Raw genomic sequence first — 25,740 nt, 5'->3', positions numbered from 1 at the left:
CATTCAAACGCCTACCAAACACCCACTTCTGGCTCAGGTAATGCACTAGGTCCTGAGGATACAACGACCACGCACTCCATGTCCTCAGGAGTTCGTGATTTCCTGGAAGATGCAGACGAGTAAAAGTTCAGAGGAAAGCACAAGGAAATGTGTGAACCTAGAGGAGAGTTTAACTCTGCCTTAGGGTGAGAGGAGGGCAGGCCACTCTTCACAGAGGAGAATTATTCTTTCATTCTATTGGCTGGATAGCGAAAGATACAAGACCTTAAACTGAGGTTCTTATTTTTTCCACTTTAAAATCTACTCACAATGGTCCCCATTTACTCTCAAAGCTGGCTTCTGTGTGATAATGCCACTAATATGATTATGCCAACCTCTCTCACTGCTCACCTTACACTTTATATCTGAAGGTCACGGTATTAAAAACTGGCATGGATGTTTTACAAAGAATCTGGTTATCATGCTTGACTATAATTCTAAAACTGAAGATTAACAAACAAGTTAATAGGCACTTTATAGGATGGGTACCAGTCAGAAGAGTGAATCTGCAGAGGAAGAAACAAGAAGCACTATGTAAGCATAGACCAACTTTAAGGGAACTTAGACTAGCAACACCCAAAGCTGAAGGGAACTCATGACTTGTCTTTCATAGGTGAGGACTTGTTTTACATACCACGTGGAATGTTCCCGGGGCCTTGACAGGTCTGAAGCCATCAACAGGCATGCACTGATCAGCATGGCCGTTACAGAAGCAGCTGCCCTTGACAATGAAATCATAGATTGCATAGTGTGTAAAATGTTGAGGCTTTGCATTCAGGTCGTTTCTCTGACAGGGACAAGACTGTCGTTTTAGCAGCTGCACACGCAGGTTGGTGATCTTCAGCTGCTCCTGCGCTTTGGCACTGTACGGGTTCTCCACATCATACGGTGGTGACAAAGCTCTGAAAATAACCTGTAAAGAAAAAGGAGATACCACACGTGTATAAGACTGTGTGCAAACCCCGAATTGTTTACCCCATAGAGTCCTGGTTGGATTTATACCTTTTGATATCTGCAAGTGATAAGAGGTACTTAGACCTTGATCACACCTGGGGAAGACCTGACCTGTTATTCCAAGGAACAGATGTGCTGCCTGTTTGGATGGAAAAGACATATAAATTGAGTAACCAGCAGAGACTGACTCTTGAGGTGAAGGCAGCCATGCAAGGATCTTGGGGGAAGAGCATTCTGGGCAGAAAGAACAGCAAGTTTAAAGGCCATGAAGCGGAATGAAGCTTGACTTATTCAAGGAAGAACAAGAAGGCCAGTGTGACTGGAGTCCAGGGGACAAGGGGAGAGCATTTGGAGAGGAGGACAGAGCCGGTGCAGACACAGCCTGAACAGAACCCTTTAAAGGCCATGGGAGTTATTCTCACTGTAGCGGGAAGCCACTGGAAGGTCGTAGGCAGATAAGTGATATGATCTAATTTGCATTTTTAAAAAAGATAACTCTCACTTCTGTGAGGAGAATGGATTATAAAGGGTGAAGAATAGAAGCAGGAAGGCCAGTTAGGAAGCGATTGCAAAAATCAAGATCCAGGCACTTGTATTTCTAAAGGAGGTGTGACCCTTTGAAAGACTAATCAGTTACTAATTGGGGGCCCTGTTGCTACAAATATGCTTGGTTCTTCTTTTCTGGATCTGCCTTCCAAGCTGGTGGCACATTTTTGAAATATCCTTACTGCTGTAAATATACAATCCTTTGAGGGTAGATTTGATTTCTGAAATTAATCAAAAAAAAGTCGCTTAAACCCAAATGTAGGGAGTAAAGAGCCTGATCACGTTAGTTAATGGCACTTTTAGTTAAATGCAAAGTATAACTAAGTAATGAGACAGTTTTTATTGTGTAGGTTATATAGACTCTAAAGGCAATTTAAAATTTTAGTTCTGAGGAGGAAACCAGGGGGTGGAAAGCTCAGAAGGGATGGACTTGGTCATGTGTGTGAGTCTATACATTATGTGGGGGTAATAAAAGAGGTCTGGGGCCGGTGGTGCAAAATTCTCTAGTGGACCTGTTATTTTAGGGAAGTAGAGGTTGGTGGAAGAGAAAATCACTGCCAGTAGAAACCAAGGAATATAAGAAAAGAATTCCAAAATATATTATAACATGAAACAATATTATAATGAGGCCAACACTGTTATACCTTATGCAGGTTTAAAAAAAAAAAAGAACAAAACCTCGGGCCGGCTCCGTGGCTTAGCGGTTAAGTGCGCGCGCTCTGATGCTGGCGGCCCGGGTTCGGATCCCGGGTGTGCCCCGAGGCACCGCTTCTCCGTCCAACGTGAGGCCGAGTCCCACGTACAGCAACTAGAAGGATGTGAACCTATGACATACAACTATCTACTGGGGCTTTGGGGGGAAAAAACTGAATAAATAAAATCTTTAAAAAAAAAAAAAAAAAAAAACCTCAAGCAACCTCATTAATTTATACAATAAGAGACACAAAGCTCCCCTGAAAAATGAAGTCTTTTATCTTTTTAAAGATATTTTAAAACTCTATTTACAAAAAAACAAATATTTTGATAACCAAGTAGTATGAAAGTAAAGTAATTATTAAAAAGTAGGTTTTGGATGAATTCCCTTTAGAGAGAATGTATCTAAAAGTAACTTTCCAGAAAAAAATTTCGTTAAGGAATACTTTGGATATAAAAATTTCATTTTAGAAATCAATTTTACACCAGAAGTATGAAAAGGTAAGAATCAGCGGTAGCGGTTCACATCTCCAGGTCTAAGGGTCCTCAGTAAAATATGACTTTGGGGAGGATGTGATAATTCAACGGACACTTGGCCTTCTACAGCCCATTCTCCATCCAGCAGCCAGACTGATGCTCTATAAACAGAAGTTGGATCATGTCACTCCCTTGCTTAAATCCATTCCCACCCAAAGACCTCCATTTCTCTCAATAAAATACGAAGTCCTTATAATGGCCCTGCCTTATTTTTGTTCTTAGTGCTTATTACCACTCGACACACTAGATTTGTAGTTGTTTAATGATTTACTGTCTTCCCAGTCTAGAATGTAAACTTCTTGAGAGGAGTCACTAATATATCCCAGTGCAGTGCCTGGCACAGAGTGGGTATTCAATACATTTTTGGTAAATTAATTGATTAATTAGAACATTATTTTTGGCATTCAAATAATAGGTGAAGATTTCAAATAACTTAACTTTGTTTTATAGGGTCCTAAATAGATTCACATACTAAATTCACGTTATAGTACCAGAAGGTGAGAGATAAGAACTTGTATTATAACAACAGTTATAAATGACTGAATAATTAACTAGTATTTCTAGTTATTTCTGCATTTCTAGCTATTTTTGGACTTGCAAAACTTAGAAGAAGTTGTATCTTAAACTTAAACAATATTCTGCCCCATTTATTCACATGTAAAGTTGGTGGAAAGCAACATATTATGGAATAAAATTTTCCAACAAATAATACGTCACCTATTGGAAAGTCAATATAGTAGTAACGCCTCTTTCTTTTAACAATAGCCTAAATCAGAACATAATTTTATATTTATGAACCATTAAAAAAATAAAAAACATTGAATCCATTGTGAGATTTATTTTCAATATGACATCCCAAGCACTGGCATTCTACTAGACATTCGTGAAGAACTCTTGCTCTAAATAAAATAAGTGATGTGGCTACCTCCTAGTTTATCAATCACAGTAATGCGAGGACATGGAAAAGGGCAACCAGTGCTAACTAAATAAGTTTTCCACTGAAAAGTCTACAGTGTACTTCTCTACATTGTCGCCCACACTTCCTCTTCCTGAACATTGGTGGCAACTGCTCTCACTGTTCCTGTCACATAGTCACCCTTGACATTTACCCTAGTTCCCTCTCCTTCCCACCTCCCCCTCAGAACTGTTCAGCGCACTCAAGGCTAGAGGAAGATCTGTCAAGGTTTGTAGGAACTTAGAAACTCTTTTGCTTCCTGAACCCAGAATGGCAGCTGAATGGCAGCTCTGTGCTTGGTGTGCACGACACCACAGTTGGCACGCTGATATCAGCAGGGAAGGGACATCATGACCCCTGAGGCTGCAAGCTGGAAAGGAGACAGCAGAGTGCCACAGACACAAAAGTGAACGGGAATTTAAACCATGAAATCTTTTTTCCAGAAAGGAGACGCCTTAATCTGATACCCTGGGAAATGGATCTACCCTGCGTCAGGAAACAAAGAGTGCGCCAATCCAGATGCTTCAAACTTCTGGCAGGTCGCCCTTTGGGTCCCACCCAGTTTTTCTTCAAATATTCCCAGAAGAAGCCTGTATGGCACTACTAAAATGAAGTAAGAAAAAGTGTAGAAGCCCTCCATATAATATCAGCCTCTTCTGTTTTAATCTCCGTCAGGATCATGATGTATCTATGGGCCCATCACTGTGCCTGTGTCTGTGATTGCTTCTGAATATACACTCCTAACAAAACATAGTTAAAAAGCCAGGGGGGCCAGCCGGGTGGCTTAGCAGTTAAGTGTGCACGGTCCGCTACTGGTGGCCTGGGTTTGGATCCCGGGCACGCACCAACACACCACTTGCCTGGCCATGCTGAGGCGGCGTCTCACATACAGCAACTAGAAGGATGTGCAACTATGACATACAACTGTCTACTGGGGCTTTGGGGAGAAAAAGGGAAAAAAAGGAGGAGGATTGGCAATAGATGTTAGCTCAGGGTCGGTCTTCCTCAGCAAAAAGAGGAGGATTAGCATGGATGTTAGCTCAGGGCTGATCTCCCTCACACACACACACACACACACACACACACACACACACACAAAGCCAGAGGGTCACTAGGACCAAGCCTACTTTGATATTTCCAGCTTGTTAGTGCTATTGGCCAGGACTTCATGATATTATTATTATTATTATTATTATTATTATTGCTGTGGAATATTCACCCTGAACTAACATCTGTTGCCAATCATCCTCTTTTTGCTTGAGGAAGATTCACCCTGAGCTAACATCTGTGCCAATCTTCCGCTATTTTGTATGTGGGTCGCCACCACAGCGTGGCTGCCGCCAAGTGGTGTAGGTCTGTGCCCGGGAACCAAACCTAGGCTGCCGAAGCAGAGTGTGCTGAACTTAACCACTAGGCCATGGGGCTGGCCTCATGATCTTATTTTCTAAATTAAGAAATTTGATTATGTTTTTGTGATGAATACTATGCTTGTTACAGAAAAATCTGTCACTCAAAATGTAGAAGACAATAAGAATCTACAATGTGATCCACTCCGAAGACAACCAGGGATACCAACTCAATATTTTTCCATCTAAACTTCTGTATGTATACATATAAAATATAATGTCAACAGCTTTGTTTCAACTTAATGATACCTTGTGAATATTTTTCCAAGTCAATAAAATTAGATCTACATTAGTGGTTCTCCAAGTGTGGCCCCCAGACCAGCAGCATCAGTATCAACCTGGGAACTTGTTAGAAATCCAAATTCTTGAGGCCTATACCAGGCTGACTGAATCCGAAGCTCTGGAGGTGGGCCCCAGCAATCTGGTGGTGATTCTGATGCACAGCAAAGTTTGAGAAACACTGCTCCATAATTTAAAAACCTGGTTAGAATTCCACTGTGTGGATATGACAATTTATTTAGCCAGGCTACTACTGTTAGGCACCTAGGTTGTTTCTAACTTTTCAATATAACCCACTACAATGAACAATCTTGTAGCTAAAATGTGAAACTTTATAATAATATCCTAAAGATACATTTCCAAATGTGAAATTAATGGGTTAAAGGAAATGCATAATTTTAAAACACACCTGAGCTTCTGAATGAGTCATGGACCCTTTCCTACCTAATCTTTGGAATCTTCACATTTCTCTGCTCTTGCCTCACTTCTCTAAGCCTGGAATCCCTGAAACTTTGCCTAAGGATCTGCATTCCTGGCTTAAGTTCTACCATTTCTTATGCCCTAGAATAACAAAGAGATCCTTAAAAAGTTCTGAACAGGTTAGAACCACCTATATGTTCTTCTTTTTTTAGAATACTTATGAAAAACTCTCAATAATGCTGAGAATTACTAAAAATAGCATTCTACATGTCTTGTTTATACTCTGATTGAGATGAAAATTTCAACAGAGTATTAACACAGTGTGAACAGAATAAGAAGCAGAGTAAATATTAGGTACATAATAGTCAAAGAATTCTTTCAGTATCAAACTCATACTTGACATATTGCTCCATACCTAAATTTTATTGCCTATGTTGAATCATAATAATGCAAGAAACTTGGTTACCACATTTAAAAAAATTCTTTTTAGCTGCTAGCTTGAGGACTATTTCAGGTCCAAGTTAATTACCCATCCTGTGGATTCCCCTGGCACTGTTCTCTCCATGACAGCACTTTTCATTGTGATTGCCTATTTACTTGTCTGCATCTCACAGTAGACTCTGCTCAGCCGGCAGGGATCTTGTCTGCCTAACAGCTGTGTCCCCCAGCATGTTCCACAGTCTCTGGCATATTGCAGCATTTGATAATTATGTTGAATAAATAAACTTTCTCCAAACAGCATTTTTAGAAAGGAGAAGCCAAATAGGGAATAGAGTTTAGAAGAATAAAGAAAGCAAGATGTTTTCACCACAAGTTCTGCGCTCTTGCTGAGAAGTATATGAACACAAATATATATGTATAAATACCTATGTAAAATTACATAATACATTTCAAATGGCTTTATGGATTCCTTCTTTTCAGTAGCACACAGATCTTTCACATTCTTAAGAAAACGGATCAGGCAGGCATGAGCAAGCCCCCATACATATACAAATATTAGATCTTTTCCATGGTTTCTGGTCTAGTTTTTGTATTTACCAAAAATGGAAGCTTCAGGATCATGACTGCAATTGTTCTTCAATGGTTTTTGAAATCCTAGACATCTTCATGCTTTCAAAAAAGCAGCTTTTGGTTTTACTGATTTTCTCTATTGTTTTTCTACTTCATTTTTGCTTCTATCTTTATTATTTACCTTCTTCTGCTTACTTTGGGTTTAATTTTATCTTCTTTTACAAGTTCATTAAAATGGAACCATTGATCATTGATTTGAGACCTACATGGATTTCTTATAGGCAGTATAGTCAAATCTTTTAAAATTTTTTATCCAATCTGATAATGTTGCCTTTAATTGAAGTGTTTAGACCTTTTACATGTAATGTGATTGTTGATATGGCTGTGTTTAAATCTACCATCTTGCTTTTTGTTTATATTCTATTCCTCTTCTTTTTCTGTCTTCTGCTGGATTGCATATTTTAGTGTCTCTTTTATTTCCTTTTTTGTTTATTAGTTATAACTCTTTTTTAAAAACATAGTACTTGCCTTAGGGTTTATAGTATACATCTTTAACTTAACACATCTATCTTTAAGTAACATCTACCACTTCACATATAGTATATAGTAGAAGAAACTTACAACAGTCTACTCCCATTTCCTCCTCTCAACATTTGTGCTTTTTTGTCATGCATTTGACTTCTACATATATTATAAACTCCACAACACATTGTTAATATTTTTGCTCTAAAATGTCAATTGTCTTTTAAATAGATTTAAAAAATAACAAAAAAAGTATTTTACATGTGTCCACCTATTTTCCCTTTTTGATGATCTTCATTCCTTTGTGTAGATCCAGATATCCATCTGGTATCATTTTTCTTCTGCCTGAAGGACTTCTTTTAAAATTTCCTGTAACACAGGTTTGCTGGTGATGAACATTTTTTTTTTGCTTTTCTACATCTGAAAAAGTCTTTATTTCATCTTCATTTTTGAAAGATACTTTTGCTGGGTATAGAATTCTAGGTTGAAAATTTTTTTTCTGTCAGTACTTTCAGGATTCTGTCCCACTGTCTTTTGGCTTGCATTGTTTCTGTCAAAAAACTGTCATTCTTATATTTGTTCTACTATAATGTCTTGTTTTTTTCTCTGGCTGCTTTTAAGGTTTTCTCTTTATTATTGGTTGTTAATTTGATTATGATGTGTCTTGGGGTAGTTTTCTTCTTGTTTCTTATGTCTGAGGTTTGTTGCATGTCTTGGATCTGTGGATTTATAGTTACAATCAAATTTAGAAAAATTTCAGCCTTAATTTAATTTTTGTCTGTTCCCCTCCTCTCCCTTCTCTCTTTCATGGATTCCAACTTCACGTATATTACATTACTTGAAGTTTTTCCACAGCTCACTGATTTATTTATTTAAATCACTGATTTATTTATTTCTTTTTCTGTCTGTTTTCTTCCTGTGTTTCATACTGGATCATTTCCATTGCTATGTACTGAACTTCACAAATTTTCACTTTTGTAGTGTCTAATCTACTAATCTCATTTAACGTATTTTTCATCTCAGATATTCTATTTTTCAACAGTGGAAGTTCAATTTGGATTTTTGCTGTGTTTTCCATGCTCTGCTTAACATGGTCAATCTTTCCTCTACATTCTTGAACATAAGGAACATAGTTATAATAACTGTTTTAATGTCCATGACTACTAATTCTATCATTTGTGTCATTTCTGGATCTGTTTCTATTGATATATCTTTCTATCCCTTATGGGTTGTATCTTTCTGCTTTTTTGCATGGCTTGATTGGCTGCAAGACATTGTGGATTTTAAGTTGTTGAGTGCTGGATATTTTTGTATTCTTGAGCTTTTTAGGGGGAATGCAGTTAAGTTACTTGGAAATAGCTCTATCCTTTTGAGGCTTGTTTTTAAGTTTTGTTAGGTGGGACCAATGCATCCTTTAGTATAGGGCTAATTCTACCCTTTTACTGAGATGATACCCTTCAAATTACTCTACTGATGCACAACAAAATTGAATTGCAAGGTTTTCCACTCTGGCTGACTATTCTTGGTCCCACATGACCTCTGAGGATTTGCTCTCTCTGTCCTTACGGTGGTTCTTTCTCTGGCCTCAGATAGTTTTCTTACACACATGTGTTCATCAGTACTCAGCTGAAGACTTAAGGGGAACCATCTGTCAGTCTCTGGAAGTCTCTCCCAGTGCAGCTCTCTCCACCAGTACTCTGCCCTGCAAACTCTAGCCACATTGGCCTTACCAGACTCTCAGCTCCTTAATTCAGGAAATCCATTAGGCTCCTCCTCCCTGCTCCCCAGCCTGGAAACTCTCTCGGCAATAGCTGGGGCAATCATAGGGCTCACCTCATTTGTTTCTGCTCTCTCAGGGATTGCTATCCTCTGCTGCCTGATGTCCAATACTTGAAAACAGTTGTTTAATGTATTTTATCCAGTTTTTCAGTTGTTTCAGGCAGCAGGGTTAGTCTGGTCCTTGTTAGTACATCTTGGCTGAAAGCTGAAGTCTGAAAAACCAAGGAGCTTAACTGCTATGAAATACAATTTATAAGACTGTAACTGGAGTAAGCCCTTATTTTTGTATAGAAATATCATAGAAATAACATATTGGAAGTTTTATAAGAAAGCTAGAAGTGTAGTTTCATTTAGTAGATCACAAGGCTTGAAAAACAAATGAGTTTTCTTATTAGGCATATCAAAATAAGAAATATGAAAAATAATTTAATATAAGCATCTAAACTTTATAAGTTTATTCAATAATTCCATTTTAGTAATTTGCATTTTTTAATAGATGATAAATGCTCACTATAGCATTCTTTATAGTTTATGATACCTATTATAATCTTCTACTTTATATTTTTTATGTTTATGCTATGTTTCAATGCATCTTTGTATTCTCATCTAATACCAGGTCTTATAGATTCTTGATAATAAGTGTTGAAGGAGTGAGTCAATATAGAATCATGTTAAGACAGATTTATTTTAATTTTCTGATATAAGAATAGTAATATAAATATAATAAAATTTTATTTATATAATGTGCATTTTATTTATAAGAGAATATCCTAGGTACATAGAACTTCACAACAAACTTTATCTTACAAAATATCTTAATTGTATGCTAATCTTATACTACATCCAACATGACTAATAAAATTTTACTTTACAGAAAAAGTGCATTTAATATTAATCAATATTAAAGTACTTTTTGAGTGCCAAATTTGAATAATGTATTTTCAGTAATAAATTTATACCAACTGCAAGAATGACAAAAACACTTTTAGAGAGAAATCCCTGGAACTTTTACTTAATATAATCTAATAAAAAGACACATCACCTTCACAGTAAACACTATCTCTATATATGAAAAATAATCACACATCTTTCTTATTCTATTTAAGCCTGGTTAGAATAACATCTATATTGAGAAACATTTCCAATTATATTATAAAGCCATCTTTTTTTTTTATGTGGTTGTTCATGAGTTGTTTACAAATAGCATCTGTTTAATTCAGTTGAACCTTGTTACTACACATTGACAACTGTTTTGTTTATTATTAGGTTGATGACACACCTAAGACCTAAACATAGAAACTGATATATTTGTCTCCATTTCTGTTTATCAAGCTATCTCAAAACTGAAAACTCTCATACTTTTTAAGTCCCTAAAATTTAGTGGGATTCACGCTAGTTTTGTATTGTCACCTCACTAACAAGGAAGGTTTGATGTCAGTTGAGTTCCTGGCACCATTAAGTTGAAGCTTTAGGTATTTGAGTTGAAAAGCTCAAAGGTATAAATTCTTTGAGATAAGTATACGTACGTACCCTAGTATGTTCTTGAAACAGGCTTTCTGCTTTCATGGATAGGTAACCTTTTGGAAAGTATAAGAAGTTTCAGGCTTTAAAGGGTTGCGGTAAGTGGGAGTTCTGGTTTCATGGAGAGAGAAGGCTAGACAAGGAGAAGATAGCATAATTGACAGGTGGGCGTCTGCGGCAGAGCAGCTGGCTGGTTTAATTTTAGAACATTTGTCCTTGACTGTGCCACTTTAAGTGGAGTACCTACTTGTCCTAGAGAAGTGTGTCTGTCTTTCTGGCAGCACCAAAATCCTTTTGCTTACACTCTGGAGCATTAGGCACCCTGTTTCATCAGATAGCCCACCTTTTAAAGTGGGAGAGTCTTATCTACTCAACTAGTCCTTCTAAGATAGGACAATATAAGCTAATAAAGCTCTCAATGGAGCAAGCTGAGGAATGCAGTGCACTCAAGTGACTTACTTGTACGATAATAACCTCGATTTGTAAGTACACAAAAGCCTCTTTGCATGTTTCAAGGGCATATTTACAGTTTTAAAGCAATGAAAAAGCAGCTTCTTAAATATCTTCGGGGGGAAGGGAAATGACAGAACGGCAAGGAGGAACAAAAACAAGACAGAAGACCAAAATAAAAATAAAGACTGGGGCTAAAAATAAACATAAGAAATTCTCCAATACATTTGGAGTCCTAGTTTTTCCTTTACCCTCAGTACTTGTAGTCACAGGATTTGAGTGTCAGAAGAGTCCTTCTCAATCAATGGTCTAGTCCAGCTAGAGGAAACTGAGGCACAGAGTGCTTGAAGTGATTCGTCAAAGGTCAACCAATAGGTTCCTGATAGGGATAGGACTAGAACTCAGTTTCCTAACCTCCAATCTAATGATTTTCCCACTATAACCCACTTTATACTTGTTTTGCAGCTAGCCATTCCTGGATTAAAGTTAAATTCAAAATGTAGGATTAAAGAAAATATATATGATTTATCCCACCTCCACTTGTCATCCTAACAGTGGATGGGACTCACTGTACCACCTTTATTCTATTAATGGATGTGAATAACTGTACGCTTGATAAAAGTAATGATACCTGTTCCTGCTTGGCTCACGGCGATGCAGTGAAGACTTCTAAAAAGGTATCAGATGTAGAAACGCCTTGAAAAATCACTGCTCTTTATAAATAAAACTGATTGGTGCATAGCCTTTTCCTGAGGACCTGTCTTGTTTTTGCCAATCTCCCATCTTTGGGACTGAGCCCTATCAGTGAATGCAGCCCAGTGGCTAGGATTCATTGACGGTCCCCTCAGATGCTGATTGTCTGTCAATCTGGGTAACTTCCTGATACCGATCACCTCTCTTTCCTATCACCAAGCTTGGCCCACAGTTTGGAATACCCTCCACTTCATCTTGGATCATGGATACCTTCTGTTTGCCTGACCTATGCTGGAAACTGCATGCATACTTTCTCTGCTGTCACTGCCCATCCCTTCCAACTCCTGCTCCCCCTCTTTGTACTAAACTTTACACACCAATCATACCAAACCCCTTTCTGTTGCTAGAAAGCTCTATGTTCTTGCTTCCTTCCTGGTCTTTGCCCATGCTATCCTCCCGCCTGGAATACTTTTCAGACCTCTTTGCCATTGCCACCCACTGCTCCACTCCCTTACTTGGCCAACTCATACCTACCTTTTAGGTGTCATCTTAGATGTCACCTAAAGCTTTCTTCACCATTCCTCTCCACTGCAAGCCAAGATGAGATGTTCTTCCTATGTGCTACTTCAAGCACCTGTTATTTCTTCCAGACTTAGAACTTACCATGTCTATTTTAATTGCTTTTATTCCTCTCTAGACTGTGAGCTCCATGAGGGCAAAGGCCCTATCTGCTTGCCCACTGGTGTATAGCCAATGCTTGGCACATATAAGAGTTACATATTTGTTGAAAGATCATGCTCATGCTTAATAATGATTTATTTTACAAACTGCCTTCATTTTTATTTATCTCTTTTCATCCTTACAGTAAACCTATGGTGTGGTATTATTCATTTCCATTTTTCAGATTCAGAAACTCTGAGAAGATGTTAATTGACTTGTCCAAGGTTACCTACGTAGTAAGTGGCAGAGCTAGCATTTGAACCCACGCTGTTGGAGTTCAAGTTCAGTGCTATCACTATTACATCACAGCTAACTTTGTTTGGTTATAGAATGATTGAAGGTCTTAAGCAGGTGATCAGGGGGGTGAAATGATCAGAGTTTCCCCTCAGGAGAATATATCTGGCAAAGAGAAGAGCCTGAACCATGGTGGAGGCAGTGGGGGCAGGGTAGGCAGAACAACCATATATGAAAGGCAAAGAAATGAATATCACAGTAAAAACTAAGAACTAAAGGCTAAGCTTTAGGAGCCACCCATGGTTAGAGGTCAGAAGGAAGGAAACAAGACAGAAATGATACAAAAAAAGGATCATTTCAAAAAGTAGGAAAATAATGAAAATTCATTATCACAGACACCAAAGGAAATGAGAATGCAAAGAAAGAAAATGTAATTAATAATGGCAAATGCAATTCAGGAGACAAGAAAGAAGGCTGAGAAAAAATTGGAGGGTTTGGCTGGCTCACAGAAGACTTTTGAGAGCCTAGATGGAATAAGAGACAGTTTGTAAAGTTTTCAAGAAAGAATAGGGAGCAAGGAAATGCAAACAAGAAAGAAGTGATTGAATAATTTTGGCAGTTTGTTATTCATTCATCAGTTGATAGACATTTGGATTGTTTACAGATTTTGGCTGTTATGAATAAAAGTGCTATGGACATTCACATAGAAGTCACTGTGAAAACATAAGTGATTTTTCATGGGGACTTAGGAGAGGAATTGCTAGGTGGTATGATAAGAGCATGTTTAACTTTATGAGGAACTGCAAAACTGTTTTCTAAAGCAGTTGTACTATTTTGCACTTCTACTAGCAATGTATGATGAAAGTTGTAGTTGTTACACATCCTCACCAACACTTGGTATTGTCAGTCTTCTTAATTTTAGTCTTAACAGTGAATGTGAGCATTATCTCATTGTGGTTTTAATGTTCATTTCCCTGTTGACTAACGGTGTTGAGCATCTTTTCATGTGTTTATTTGACATACATCTTCTTTGGTGAAATGTTTGTTCAAATCTTTTACCCATTTTTTGTTCTTGTTGTTTTTCTTCTTGTTGAGTTATGAGTGCTTTATAAATTCTGATATATAAATATATATTCAGATATATGATTTGAAAATATTTTCTCCCCATCTGTGGCTTGTCTTTTCATTTTCTTAACAGCGTCTTAAAAGCAAGTTTTTAATTTTTATGAAATTCAGTTTATCAATACTTTCCTTTTATGGTTTATGCTTTTTATGTCCCATGTAAGAAAGTTTTGTCTAACTCAAGGTCATAAATATTTTCTCCTACAAGTTTTATAGTTTTAGCTCTTACATTTAGGTCTATAGTTCACTTCAAGTTAATTTTTCTATATGGTGTGAACTAAATGTTGAGGTTGTTGGTTTTTTTTTTTTGCCTATGGATGTCCAATTATTCCAGCACAATTTGTTAAAAAGACCATCCTTTCTTCATTGGATCACCTTTGCAACTTCATTTGGTATGGTTTTCTTTATGTTTATTTTGCTAGAGGTTTATTGAGCTTCTTAGATCTGTGGCTTTATAGGTTCCATCAAGTTTGGAAAAATTTTACCAATTATTCCTTCAAATATTTTTTTTTTGGTTCTCTAATTCTTCTGTTAGACTCCAATTACATGAACATTAGACCATTTAATATTGTCCCACAGTTCACTGATGCCCTTTTTATTCACATCTCTTTTCTTTGTATGCTTCCTTAATTTACAATTTCTCTTGTTATGCTCTCAAGTTCACCAATCTCTTCTTCTGCACTATCTAATTTGCTATTAATCCCTTGCAGTATATTTTCATTTCATATATTGCATTTTTAATCTTTAGAAATTCTATTTGGATGCTTTATATCTTCCATTTCTGTCTTCAATATGTTTGTGTTTTCATGAACATATTGAGTATATTTATGATAGCTGTTTTAAGGCCCTTGTCTGCTAATTCTACCAGCTATGTCATTTCTGGGTGTGTTTCTATTAATGGATTTTTTTTTCTGATCAGGAATCATATTTTCATGCCTGTTAATTTTTGAATGAACATTAGACATTGTGAATTTTATGCTCTTAGTTGCTGGATTTTGATACATTTCTCTAAGAAGGGTTAAACTCTGTTCTGACATGCAGTTAATTTACTTGGGGTCAGTTTAAACTTTTTGAAGGTCATTTTTAATTTTTGTTAGGGTGAATCCAGTCTAGCGTTTATTCTAGGGCTAATTTAACCCCACAACCAAGGCCATCTGAGGACCCTTCTGAAGACTCTACCCAATGCTTGAATTATGAGGGCTTTCCACTTTGGATGGTAGGAACATGGAGTATTCCCAGCCTTATGGGAATACTAGGAATTGTTCATCTAGCTACTACTTTCTGGGGGTTCTCTCTCCACTCTTGTAGAGTTTTAACTCATATGTGCAGCTCAGTATTCAGCCAAAGATATAAGGAGAACTATGTATAGATCTCTGGCCTTCTCTCTTTATGCAGCTCCCTATTCTCCAGTATTCTGCCCCACAAATTCTAGCTGCCTTGGCCTCCTTGAGCATTGATCTCTGTTTCCCCAACTCAATGAAACCATGGACTCTGGGTTCCTCTTCCCATGCTGCGGCTTAGACACGTGGCATCTAAGCCGGGCGGTCACAGGGCTTGCCATGTTTGTTTCTTCTTTCTTGGAGATCAGACTTATGCTGCCTGTGGTTCAATGTCTGAAAACAATTGTATCACATATTTTTTTTATGATTTTCTCATTTTTTAATGTAGGAGGGTAATTCCTATAGCAGTTAATCCTTCACAAGCAGAAGCAGAAATCCCATTTCAAATTTATAACTTAAGATGTTGCAACTTTTGGAGTGTCAGAAGTGAGATAAAAGGAAAAACCTATCTGATTTTAAGGAGATCAGTTTGAATACCTAAATGTAATTATTTTTTCTTTCTTATTCCTTCCCTACTCCACCTCCCCTTCCTACCTAAAGGGTAGAGGATTCTACTTGAGATTTTTCCCTTGAGCAAACGAAACTTGCAAATGAAATTGCTTTTTATATAATTTGTTGTATTTAGAGGCAAACTCGGTATTTAACAGCAGAAATTGTAGTGTTGCAGATATTCTTTTTTTTTTTTCTTTTTCTCAAAGTAGATGAAATTACAACAGTTCTGGGTTGATATTTCACTTATTGAATGAAAAGTTCCTAGGATTTCACTTTGGCCCCACTGTCATTCAGCATGATCAGAACAAAGCTATGTACACTATTCTACACCTCAGTCACTTAATTGTAATATCAAGGTACTTCAATACAGAATGTAAAATTATGCATATAGTAAAAGTGAATTTTCATGCAGCAGGACAATAAAGATATTCCTTTAAATGAAGTGCACTAAAAGAGTCATCCAATTTACTTACGAAAGCTAGTTGCATTAGAAAAAAGATAAACCATGAACACTCAGTTGCAAACGCCAGAAGAATTCTATGTCTACCTAACTAGATCTACATTTCTACAAACACATAGTTCTTCTCTTTTATCCCCCTGTTTAAGAGTAAGACAACTCTTAACAAACCTAACAAGACCAAGGAAAATTATCAATCGTGGCAAAAGGTTTTAGCCATTTTTTCACATTAAAGGCTTTAAAATGGTTTTATTCCCCTCTGTTTATCCCCTCAATTAATTTTCCACATAAAAATGCATATATATAAAGTTAAAAATAAACACTTTCCCTGACTGGGTGCCACAGAAAACCATACTCAGCAATTAGTTTGACTTTAAAACTAGCTTTCTTGTTGAACATGTGTGCCTATTGGGGGATTTCCATAACGCAAACTTAAACTAGAATGTACTTTCAACTTTTCATTCAGGAGACTTAATCAGGAGCAACGAAAATGTTCTGATTAAGGTTTTTAAAAAATATATCAAACTTTAAACACCATTACCCTGGTGGGGAGATCCTGGCTACCAAACAAATAGACTTCAAAGGGACCTCCCAACTTTCCCTAAACCACAGACAAATATTTGCTATTATGGTTGTACTAGACAGCACAGGGCCACTCTGTCCTTCACTTGTCGGAGACCTTGAAGATAGGTGTTAATCACCATTGTGAAAAGTTTTCCCAGTCGAGATGAATCTCATATACCTTTTCCCATTAAGTGCCAGTCTGACATATAAGGATTAGTTGCAAGAGATGAATTAAGGAAGAGATCTGAAAGCTGAATTAAAGGAGAGACTTAAAGAAATAAAAGCCAGTAACTGGTTTAAAAGTACATATTTTCTCTACTTTGACTTATATGTAGTGAAGTAAAATCAGTTCAACTGAAAGACTGGTGGCCTAATTTATATGATTCATAAAGATAGAAAACAGTAAGTACTATAAAATTAGTTTATATTTCCTTCTACTCCGGAGTAGAGGTTATACAGAGAAGAGCTGAAAGTACAGAATTTTTCAGGGTGTTTAAGCCATCAGGCTTACAGAGCAAGAAGGCCTGCAATAGAAATTCTGACCTCCAAGGAGAAACAAATTAAATCTCATTTCAGTTTCTAAAAATGTTTCTTTCTTATGCGTTCGGAAAGAAAAGGACATGTCCAACCTGGATAGATTGCAAGCTTGGCTAATATAAATTCTAATTGTGTCTCTTATGTCAGGGTCATTTTTGTTTCTAAGTAATGACAATGCCATGATTAAATAAGCTAAAATCCCAGGCCTACGTGACATTAAGACTTTTAATGAAAGAATCATTTATTTATTAATTCAACCATTATTTATTGAGGAGATACTGTGTAGCAGGCACTATGCTAGGTTTTCTAGATACAAAACTGAAAAAGAAAAGTAATAATGCATAGGATTTCAGTGGTCCTCTAATTCTTGAAAATTGAGCTCTGTGAAAGTGGTGTTGGAAAACAGCTCAAAATATTTTTAAAAATCAGAAGAGAACATAAAGCCATTTAACCCAACTTTCTCAATGTAGGAAGTTCCTCTAGAATAGCTGATATCCATCCATTCTCTACTAGATCCCCCACCCTCACTGGGCAGTCTGTTTCATTTTTTGATGACTCTAATTATCAAAAAGTTCCTCTGTGTTAAGCTAGGATCTGTCTTCTGCAACTCCTAATACTGGTCTTGGAGCTATACAAAAAAAAGCCTATTTTGGGGCTGGCCCACTGGCGTAGCGGTTAAGTTCGCGCACTCTGCTTCGGCAGCCTGGGGTTCGCAGGTTCAGATCCTGTGCACGGACCGACGTACCGCTTGTCAAGCCATGCTGTGGCGGCGTCCCATATAAAGTAGAGGAAGATGTTTGCCCAGGGCCGATCTTCCTCAGCAAAAAGAGGATGTTAGCTCAGGGCTAATCTTCCTCACACACACACACACACACACGCACACACACACACAAAAAGCCTATTTTATCTCCAATAAGGAAGTCCTTCAAATATTTAAAGGCAGCCATCAACTTCACTTTCATTCTCCAGGTAAAATATCTACAGTGTCTCATTTCATATAGTTTCTAGACCATTTACTACTCTGGCTGAGTAGCAAATGACCTCTGTCTTATTTATACACATAAGCTACTGATGACAATATTTTCTAGACATTTTCCCCTCTAAGATGTCAAGCAAACTCTAACTTCTATTTCTGAACATTCCTTTTCCCAATTTTATTTTTTTAATCCAAATGCATTTCAAGGTTTTTCTGTAACCTAAGGAATATTCAGATTTTAAAAGATTTACAGTATTTTCAAATAGCTGTTTAGGAAGAAATGGATTTGATGGGTGGAAATAGTGGTATGAGAGGAAAAAAATGAGTTCACTATGAGAATATTATTTATGTAGCCTCCTGAACACTCTTCTCCATCACACTAAAACAGGGAGGCAAGATTGCAGTTCCATAGTCATTATTTGGGGAGGTGGGGAAGGGGAAGAAAGAGTCACTTCTACCTCTGAATAGAATGCCATGATATATCTGCATATTTCCATAGAATCTGTCATTGTATTATTTAGTTCATGAGAAAGTAATATTTCTGGTTACATGCCAACTAATCTGACAGGCAAATTGGCAGGTAAGGCTGAGATAACAAAGTGTAGGGCGTGGGGGAGATAAATAGCAGTCTAAATATTCAGTAGCTGTGTATGAAACAGAATCAGTTCCCCCGTCTCCCTAAGCAATTGAAGTGATGAAGGTGACCGGCTGGAAACTGACCAGGATATTAAAATGGCCTTTCCAGGGGCCAGCTCTACAGGTAACACATCCTCCTGCTTACACTCATAGCACCTGCTAGACCATCCAGAAGCAGTGAAATGCTTTATCAAGTGGGCTTTTAAAGAAGAAAAGCTAAGAAGGAGCAGAAATAATACATCCATGAATTCCTGGCCGTGAATTTCCACGTGTGCCTGGTGCGTGTTTTACAAAGTTCTTGGAAAACAGGTGTGTGTGAGGTCTGGTTGCAGCATTGCAAACTGATATTCTTTGAAATATGTCATAACTCCCCAACTAACTTGAGAGAGACTTTTTCAAGCATATTATTTTTAAAAACCATTAATCTTAACAACAAACTTGCCATACAAAATCATGAAGAGTTTCTATCCTTATCAAAAGAATAAAGGCAAGTCCAAACAGGGAATCCAGATGAGGGCCAGGAACCTAACTCTGCTCACTGAGATCACTACAGAGCAACCTCTACTAGAATCACTTGGAAATTCCTCCTTGAGTCTGAAATACCAACAAGGTCTAGGTGGATACATTTTTTTCAGTTTTGATAAGAACACTGCCATCTAAAAATATCTTTAAAAACTTAGTTCCTTATCTTGTACTTGACATTCATAATATAGTTTAAAAAGAATTTGTAGAGTCACAATAGATATGGAGAACTAAATATGGAATGAAGAGACATGAATTGTCCTTTGTACATATGATTTGTTCATTTTTCTCTAAATATAGCTCCTTCCAGTCTATCTTTGCCTGTCCATGAAGATGATGGGGCTACTGCTTTAATAAAAAGTATATACTTCTTAATATTTACTTTACCTACTATTAAATGACCAAGACTGATGTTGTTCTCTAACTAAATGTCTGTCCAAAAGCACTAAGCAAAAATGTAGACCTTCAGTGCTCTTGGAAACATTGACAGTTGACCAACATTAGTATGAGAAGTCCCTAACTTACAAATGGTTTGTGTTCTAAAAATTTATTTGTAAGTCAATTGCCTGGGCTTTAGAATGCATTTTATGTCTATTTTTGTTTACTACTGTATCCCCAGAGCCTAGGATAGTGCTAGACACATAGTGGACACCCAAATATTTGCTGGGTGAATGACTGGATGAACTGGCCCAAAAGTCCACTTCACTAATAACGTAATTGAATTCTATTATTAATAATAATTAGCATGTATATAGTACTTAGTCATTTATAAAACACATTTATATATGCCTTATCTTACTATTTTTCACATTGATTCAATTTACAAATGAAGAATCTAAGACCCCTAAATTAAAGAGAGAGCAGTTTAGGCTACTTGAGAGGTTTGAATGTGAGATGAGGAAGCTTGAACTAAAGTGGTGACAGTGGAGGTGAGAACCAACTTAGAGACGGAACCACCAGAAGCTGGTGATGGACTAGACATGGGACTCCTACACTTTTACTACCACCTTGAATCTAGTATTATTATAAGCTATAGATAAAATGTCATCTATTAATACAAAATAGAGACTCAGAGAGTAGGGACTCATTTCTTTTTCCCCAGCTTCCCCTTTCTTTGGCAGTTAAGTAACTTCCTTATGTTCCATGATTAAGAAGAAATGAGATCTCCCCAAAAAGATTACACCAAAATTGACAGCTCCTGCTTAGCTAGCAGGAAGACTGACATGACTAGCTAAGCAGGGCCCAACCTAAGACCTCTGCTATTTGAGCAATTTGGATGTAAAGGATTTTCTTAAGTCATTTACTCACTCTACAGCATAATTTGTTTATTCAGAGGTGGATGAGACATTAAAGGGTCCTGAGACAAACTTCCAAAGATGTACACGAATCCTCTCTGTAACATCTCTCACTGGGGATCATTCAGCCTTTGCTGAAACATTTCATGCGATGAGAAACTCAAGGGAGTTTCACTCCGTCTTTTGGATACATCCAGTTTTTAAGAAAGTCTGTCTTTGGTCATACTCTTGCCTTCTGAAAGCATCAGAGTCCATTTAATCCCTCTTCAAACATCTGAAGAATGCTAGCAATTCCTGAACATCCATAAATCCTCTCTCATAGGCGAAATATCCCAAGTTAATTGTTCATTATATAATGAAGTTTCTAACTGATCTCACCAGTTCTGCTCAGCTTTCTCTAAATAGGAATATCTTGACCTGAACATAATATTCTAGCTATGCTTTGACTAGAGAACACAACAGAAGGACCATTCTCTTCTTTGTTTGGAACATTGTTCTTCTATTAATGTAGCCTAAGATTGCGTTAGCTTTTTTGGCAGTCATGATATATTGTTGACTCACATTGAGATTACAGTCAACTGAAACCCTCAGGTCTTTTTCATACCAGCGGCTGATAAGTCACACCTCTATGGTGGTAGTATAGCCTATTTTTTTTTAATATTTTATTTATTTATTTATTTTTTTGTGAGGAATATCAGCCCTGAGCTAACATCCATGCCAATCCTCCTCTTTTTGCTGAGGAAGACTGGCCCTGAGCTAACATCTATTGCCAATTCTCCTCTTTTTTTTCCCTTTTTCTCCCCAAAGCCCCAGTAGATAGTTGTATGTCATAGTTGCACATCCTTCTAGTTGCTGTATGTGGGACGCGGCCTCAGCAAGGCCGGACAAGTGGTGCGTCGGTGTGCGCCTGGGATCCAAACCCTGGCCGCCAGTAGCGGAGCACGCGCACTTAACCACTAAGCCACGGGGCCGGCCCCATATAGCTGATTTTTGAAAAGAAAAATTTATATTTATCTCTTTAAATTTAATCTCATAAGTTTTGCTCAAGAATCTTTCACACTGCTCCCCACGTTGTCTTTCTTAAAGAGTTCTGACTATGCTATCCCTATCCAGAAGAACTTTTTATTGACCCCCTCTACCCACAGGATCAAGTCTGAAATACTTGGCACACTAGACCCTGTATAATCTGAACTGAGCCTCCAGGGCCAGCCTCATCTTCTTTCACCCCTCTCTCTTGGCCACTGCCCACCATACCATCTCTCCAATCATTCTGAGGGTTGATTTTCCTTACACACATACACTTTTCCATGAAATTCCCTTCTCCACTTTTCAATTATTATTCATTCTTTAAAAGACAGCAATTTAAAAGTCCCAATCAGACTAGGAACTCCTCAAAGGCAGGAATGTACTACAATGAAGTTCAGGTAACAGGAAAGAGACACAGCTTACAAGTTTTATTTATTTTTTTGTTTGTTTTGTCAAAGAAAATAATATTTAAAACTCTTTCTTCAAAACTCTTTTCTCCTCCCACTCTAGAAATGCAGGTGAGTTGGATTTGGCTTACTTGAAATAGCAGTTCTTAGGGAGAGGGAGTAAAAAGCTTGGCAGTTTATCCAAGTGAACCAAATAGCTGCACAAGTTTGTCCGGAGGCAGTGTCACGAGGTGATTGTTTTCCAGAATCACAAAACAACCACCCTTGACCCAACACAGCATTGTGAAAAGAAGCTCAACTGGAAACACTGCAGAAGCAGAAGCATGAGGCCCTCTGTCCAATCATTTCCAATGACACTGAAGAAAAATTAAACAAAATCTCCAAATTAACCTTTACATGCACCTTCCACTGTTTTCCAAGAGGCGGTGATAAATTTATACCTTTCCATCTAAACTAGAACCCTTTGTGCCAGGCCTTCACAGATTAGGAATAGAGCCTGTGGTTTGGGTTTGCAAAGGGATGGAACCTATGCCATTGTCCTTGTTGAGAAATTGTACTGATCAACTGTCTGCCTTACGACCTGTCATCTTAAACGGCTAACTTATGAAACACTTAGCAAGTCATCTCTGAAACAGACTGGTTAGTGTGTCTGTATACAAGATACTCTGCCATAAAAATGTTTTAAACCACAAAAAGCAATAAATAGTTATTATTAATAATATTAACAATAATGCCTCAGAGTTCATTTATTTGATAAAAATCTATTTAACATGTCAGGCAGCATGTTAAGTGCTTTTCAAAGTATGGTCTGGACTACCTTCAGGAGCTCACAAAACAATGTGATAAATGCGATGATAGAGGTGAACATACGCTATGGATGCACATGTGCGATGCACATGAATAGTGCAGAATTTTGGGAAGAGGTGAAGTTTAAGCAAATTCCTTAAGGATAAGTAGGAATTATCTATTCTTCCATCCATCCATCCAACAAATATTTGAGTGACAACTTAGCTAAGTGAATGAGAGGTAGGACTAGGGGAGGGGAGCAGAAGAGAGGAGCATCTCAGGAAAAGGAAGCATGTGTGCAAGGGCCAGAGGATGAGAAAGAGCATGGCACCTTGGAGTAATACACGTGGTTCAACAGATATAGCTGGAGGCTGGGTGTGAGGGCAGGGATGAGAGATGAGGCCAGCAGCCATTCAGGAAGGGCCTAGCACGGCACATTAAAGAATGTGGACTACGTTATGAGGGAACTGGGGAGTCACTGAAGAGTTTTAAGCAGGGAAATGACATTTGGATTTTATAAAGATGCTTCACAGTGGTACAGAGAACAGATTGGGGAGCAAGCAAGACAGAATAGAGAGAACATTCAGGAGAATATTGCAATAATGCACACAGATGAAAAATAATGGTGGTTTGCACCACCATTTGTAGCTGTAGGGATGGAGAGAAGCCCACATATTCAAGAGAGACTCCAGAAGCAGAATGGGACAGGACCTGGTGAATGACTGAGGCTGGAGAGAAAGGAATTGAGAATGGATCTCAGCTTTTTGCCTTGATAGGCCTTTCTAGGTTAGGCATGAATGGTGCCATTCATACAGGTTTTTATTTTCTCAGTGAGGTAGGAGGCAAGCTCTTTAGCTGAGAGCAAGCAAAGGGTGTGAGGAGGGGTCTTTGGGAGAAGAGAGACACTTTGAAAGAGTCACTGCAGGAATGAAAGAAGAAAAAAGAATTTCTAGGGAATTTTGAGGGCCAAATTATGACTGGAAAACAAAGTTTGTAGAGGCATCTCTCAGTACAATTGAGTTTCTATTTTTCCCATTAGAGTTCAGCTGTCTAGCTGATGGAAGAAGAAAGTGAACAGTAGGATTGATGGAGAATTGGGATGTGATGGGAAGACAAGGGGGCCATGGAGTTGAGAGAACTGATAGAAGATTCCAGAGAGAAAATCATGGGGGCAGGCTACTATCATGTCCATTTTTGCAGACAAATAGGTATTTGGAGGTCAGAGAAAAGATAAAAGAAGTGGTCTAGTGTGACATAACTAGATGCTTGGAGGAAACAAATGAAAATTTGAAAGAAAAAATGGCCAGAAGTAACAAATAGGAATTGATAGAGCACATGGGAAAGAAGGGAGCTAGGGTGTTTGGGAGCAGGAGTTGACAATCATCTTGTTTTTATTTTTTGTTTTTGCAAACTACGTCTCCTCACTACACCCCCTCCCTGAGAAAGAATCCCCCTGTGGGCCTACATTCTTTGAACTTTGATAATCATGAGAGAGAGAGCCACCGCTACAAAGGGGTGAGTGTTGCACCCCTTTGGATGTGTTGGGACAGGAAACAACAAGGATGAGGGTTCCTGGAGAGTGAGGTGCCTGGTTCTTCCAATAGATCATTGGTTTGACATGTCCTCCATTGACCTTTGCCTTTTATTTGGAGGTGGGGGTGGGGTCAGAGGTTATTTATTGGGACACAGGAAATGAGAGAAATGTAGGCATCAATTACAAGAGGAATTGATAGAAAACCTCAGAGACCTCAGAAGGGTCAGATTGACTGAAATAAAAAGAAACAATAACTCTTTTTTTTTTTTTGTGAGGAAGATCAGCCCTGAGCTAACATCCATGCCAATCCTTCTCTTTTTGCTGAGGAAGACTGGCCCTGAGGCTAACATCTGTGCCCATCTTCCTCCACTTTCTACAGGACGCCGCCTCAGCATGGCCTGACAAGCCGTGCGTTGGTGCTTGCCCGGGATCCGAACCCGGGCCGCCAGCAGCGGAGCGTGCGCAGTTAACCTCTATGCCACAGGGCCGGCCCCAGAAACAATAACTCTTAATGGAGATTAAACAGTATGAGAGAGTGATTAGATTTTCTCTCTTCAATTTAATTTTAAATGTAGAAGCCTTTTTCAGTAGCAGCCAAAAGATACAGTGTTAGCACAAATGAACATGATGTCATGTAGAAAGCATTTGAATATTTTTCACAATTTTTTTTTGTGGTAGCAGCTGTGATTATGAAGTGTAAAGTAACATTAGCAAACATAGCTGATGCCTGGAAAGATTTCTGCTCCCCTATCAGTTACAGGAAGGTTAGGAAGAGAAGAGAAATACGACATAGAAAGAGGACTGATGTTTTGTGTTTGTTTGCATGTTAACAAGACAAACCATCCAGGAAAAGAGTTTGTTTCTTAGATATAATCTAAAGTGAGATGTATGCAAAATGCCCAGCGCAGAAACTGGCACATTTCTGCTGTGATCTCTAAATGTTGGTTTTCTCTTCTCCTCCTTAACGAAACAATTAAATATTAATGCACTAAAAATTACTTAAAACATTAATAACATATTTTTTGAAACTGTGAAAATGTAAACACTTTTACTTAAATGGGATTAATTGTATAGCTCCCCTGCGTTAGGTAGATGCTCTCTATTGCATTCTGCAAATCAAATTTCACAGCATACTAACCAGAAAAAATGTGTACAATGCTATATTTTAATTTCATTTCCAATACTTTGATGGCCCAGGAGCATTCAAAAAAATGATTTTCTTGAATCATTCCAAAAAATTGCTCATATGGGTGGAATTTTGAGTCAAAAAAGGATGAAAAGTTGGGT

At 37.8% G+C, this 25,740-nt stretch overlaps 1 protein-coding gene across 2 annotated transcripts in view; it reads right to left on the bottom strand.

Moving 5' to 3' along the window:
- NTN4 (netrin 4) overlaps positions 1-25,740 on the bottom strand; it is a 108,739-nt gene that overhangs the window by 69,561 nt on the left and 13,438 nt on the right. For both annotated transcript variants that reach the window (XM_004417970.3, XM_014780029.2), the window contains exon 3: positions 674-952. In XM_004417970.3, coding sequence (XP_004418027.1) covers positions 674-952 — 279 coding nt within the window. The remainder of the gene's footprint in view (positions 1-673; positions 953-25,740) is intronic.

Source organism: Ceratotherium simum, chromosome 25, assembly GCF_057802395.1.
Source record: "Ceratotherium simum simum isolate JZ-2026a chromosome 25, ASM5780239v1, whole genome shotgun sequence".
In the NCBI taxonomy this organism is placed as follows: Eukaryota; Metazoa; Chordata; class Mammalia; order Perissodactyla; family Rhinocerotidae; genus Ceratotherium; species Ceratotherium simum.
Note: the sequence above shows the minus strand (reverse complement) of the source record. Positions and strands in the feature narration are given on the sequence as shown.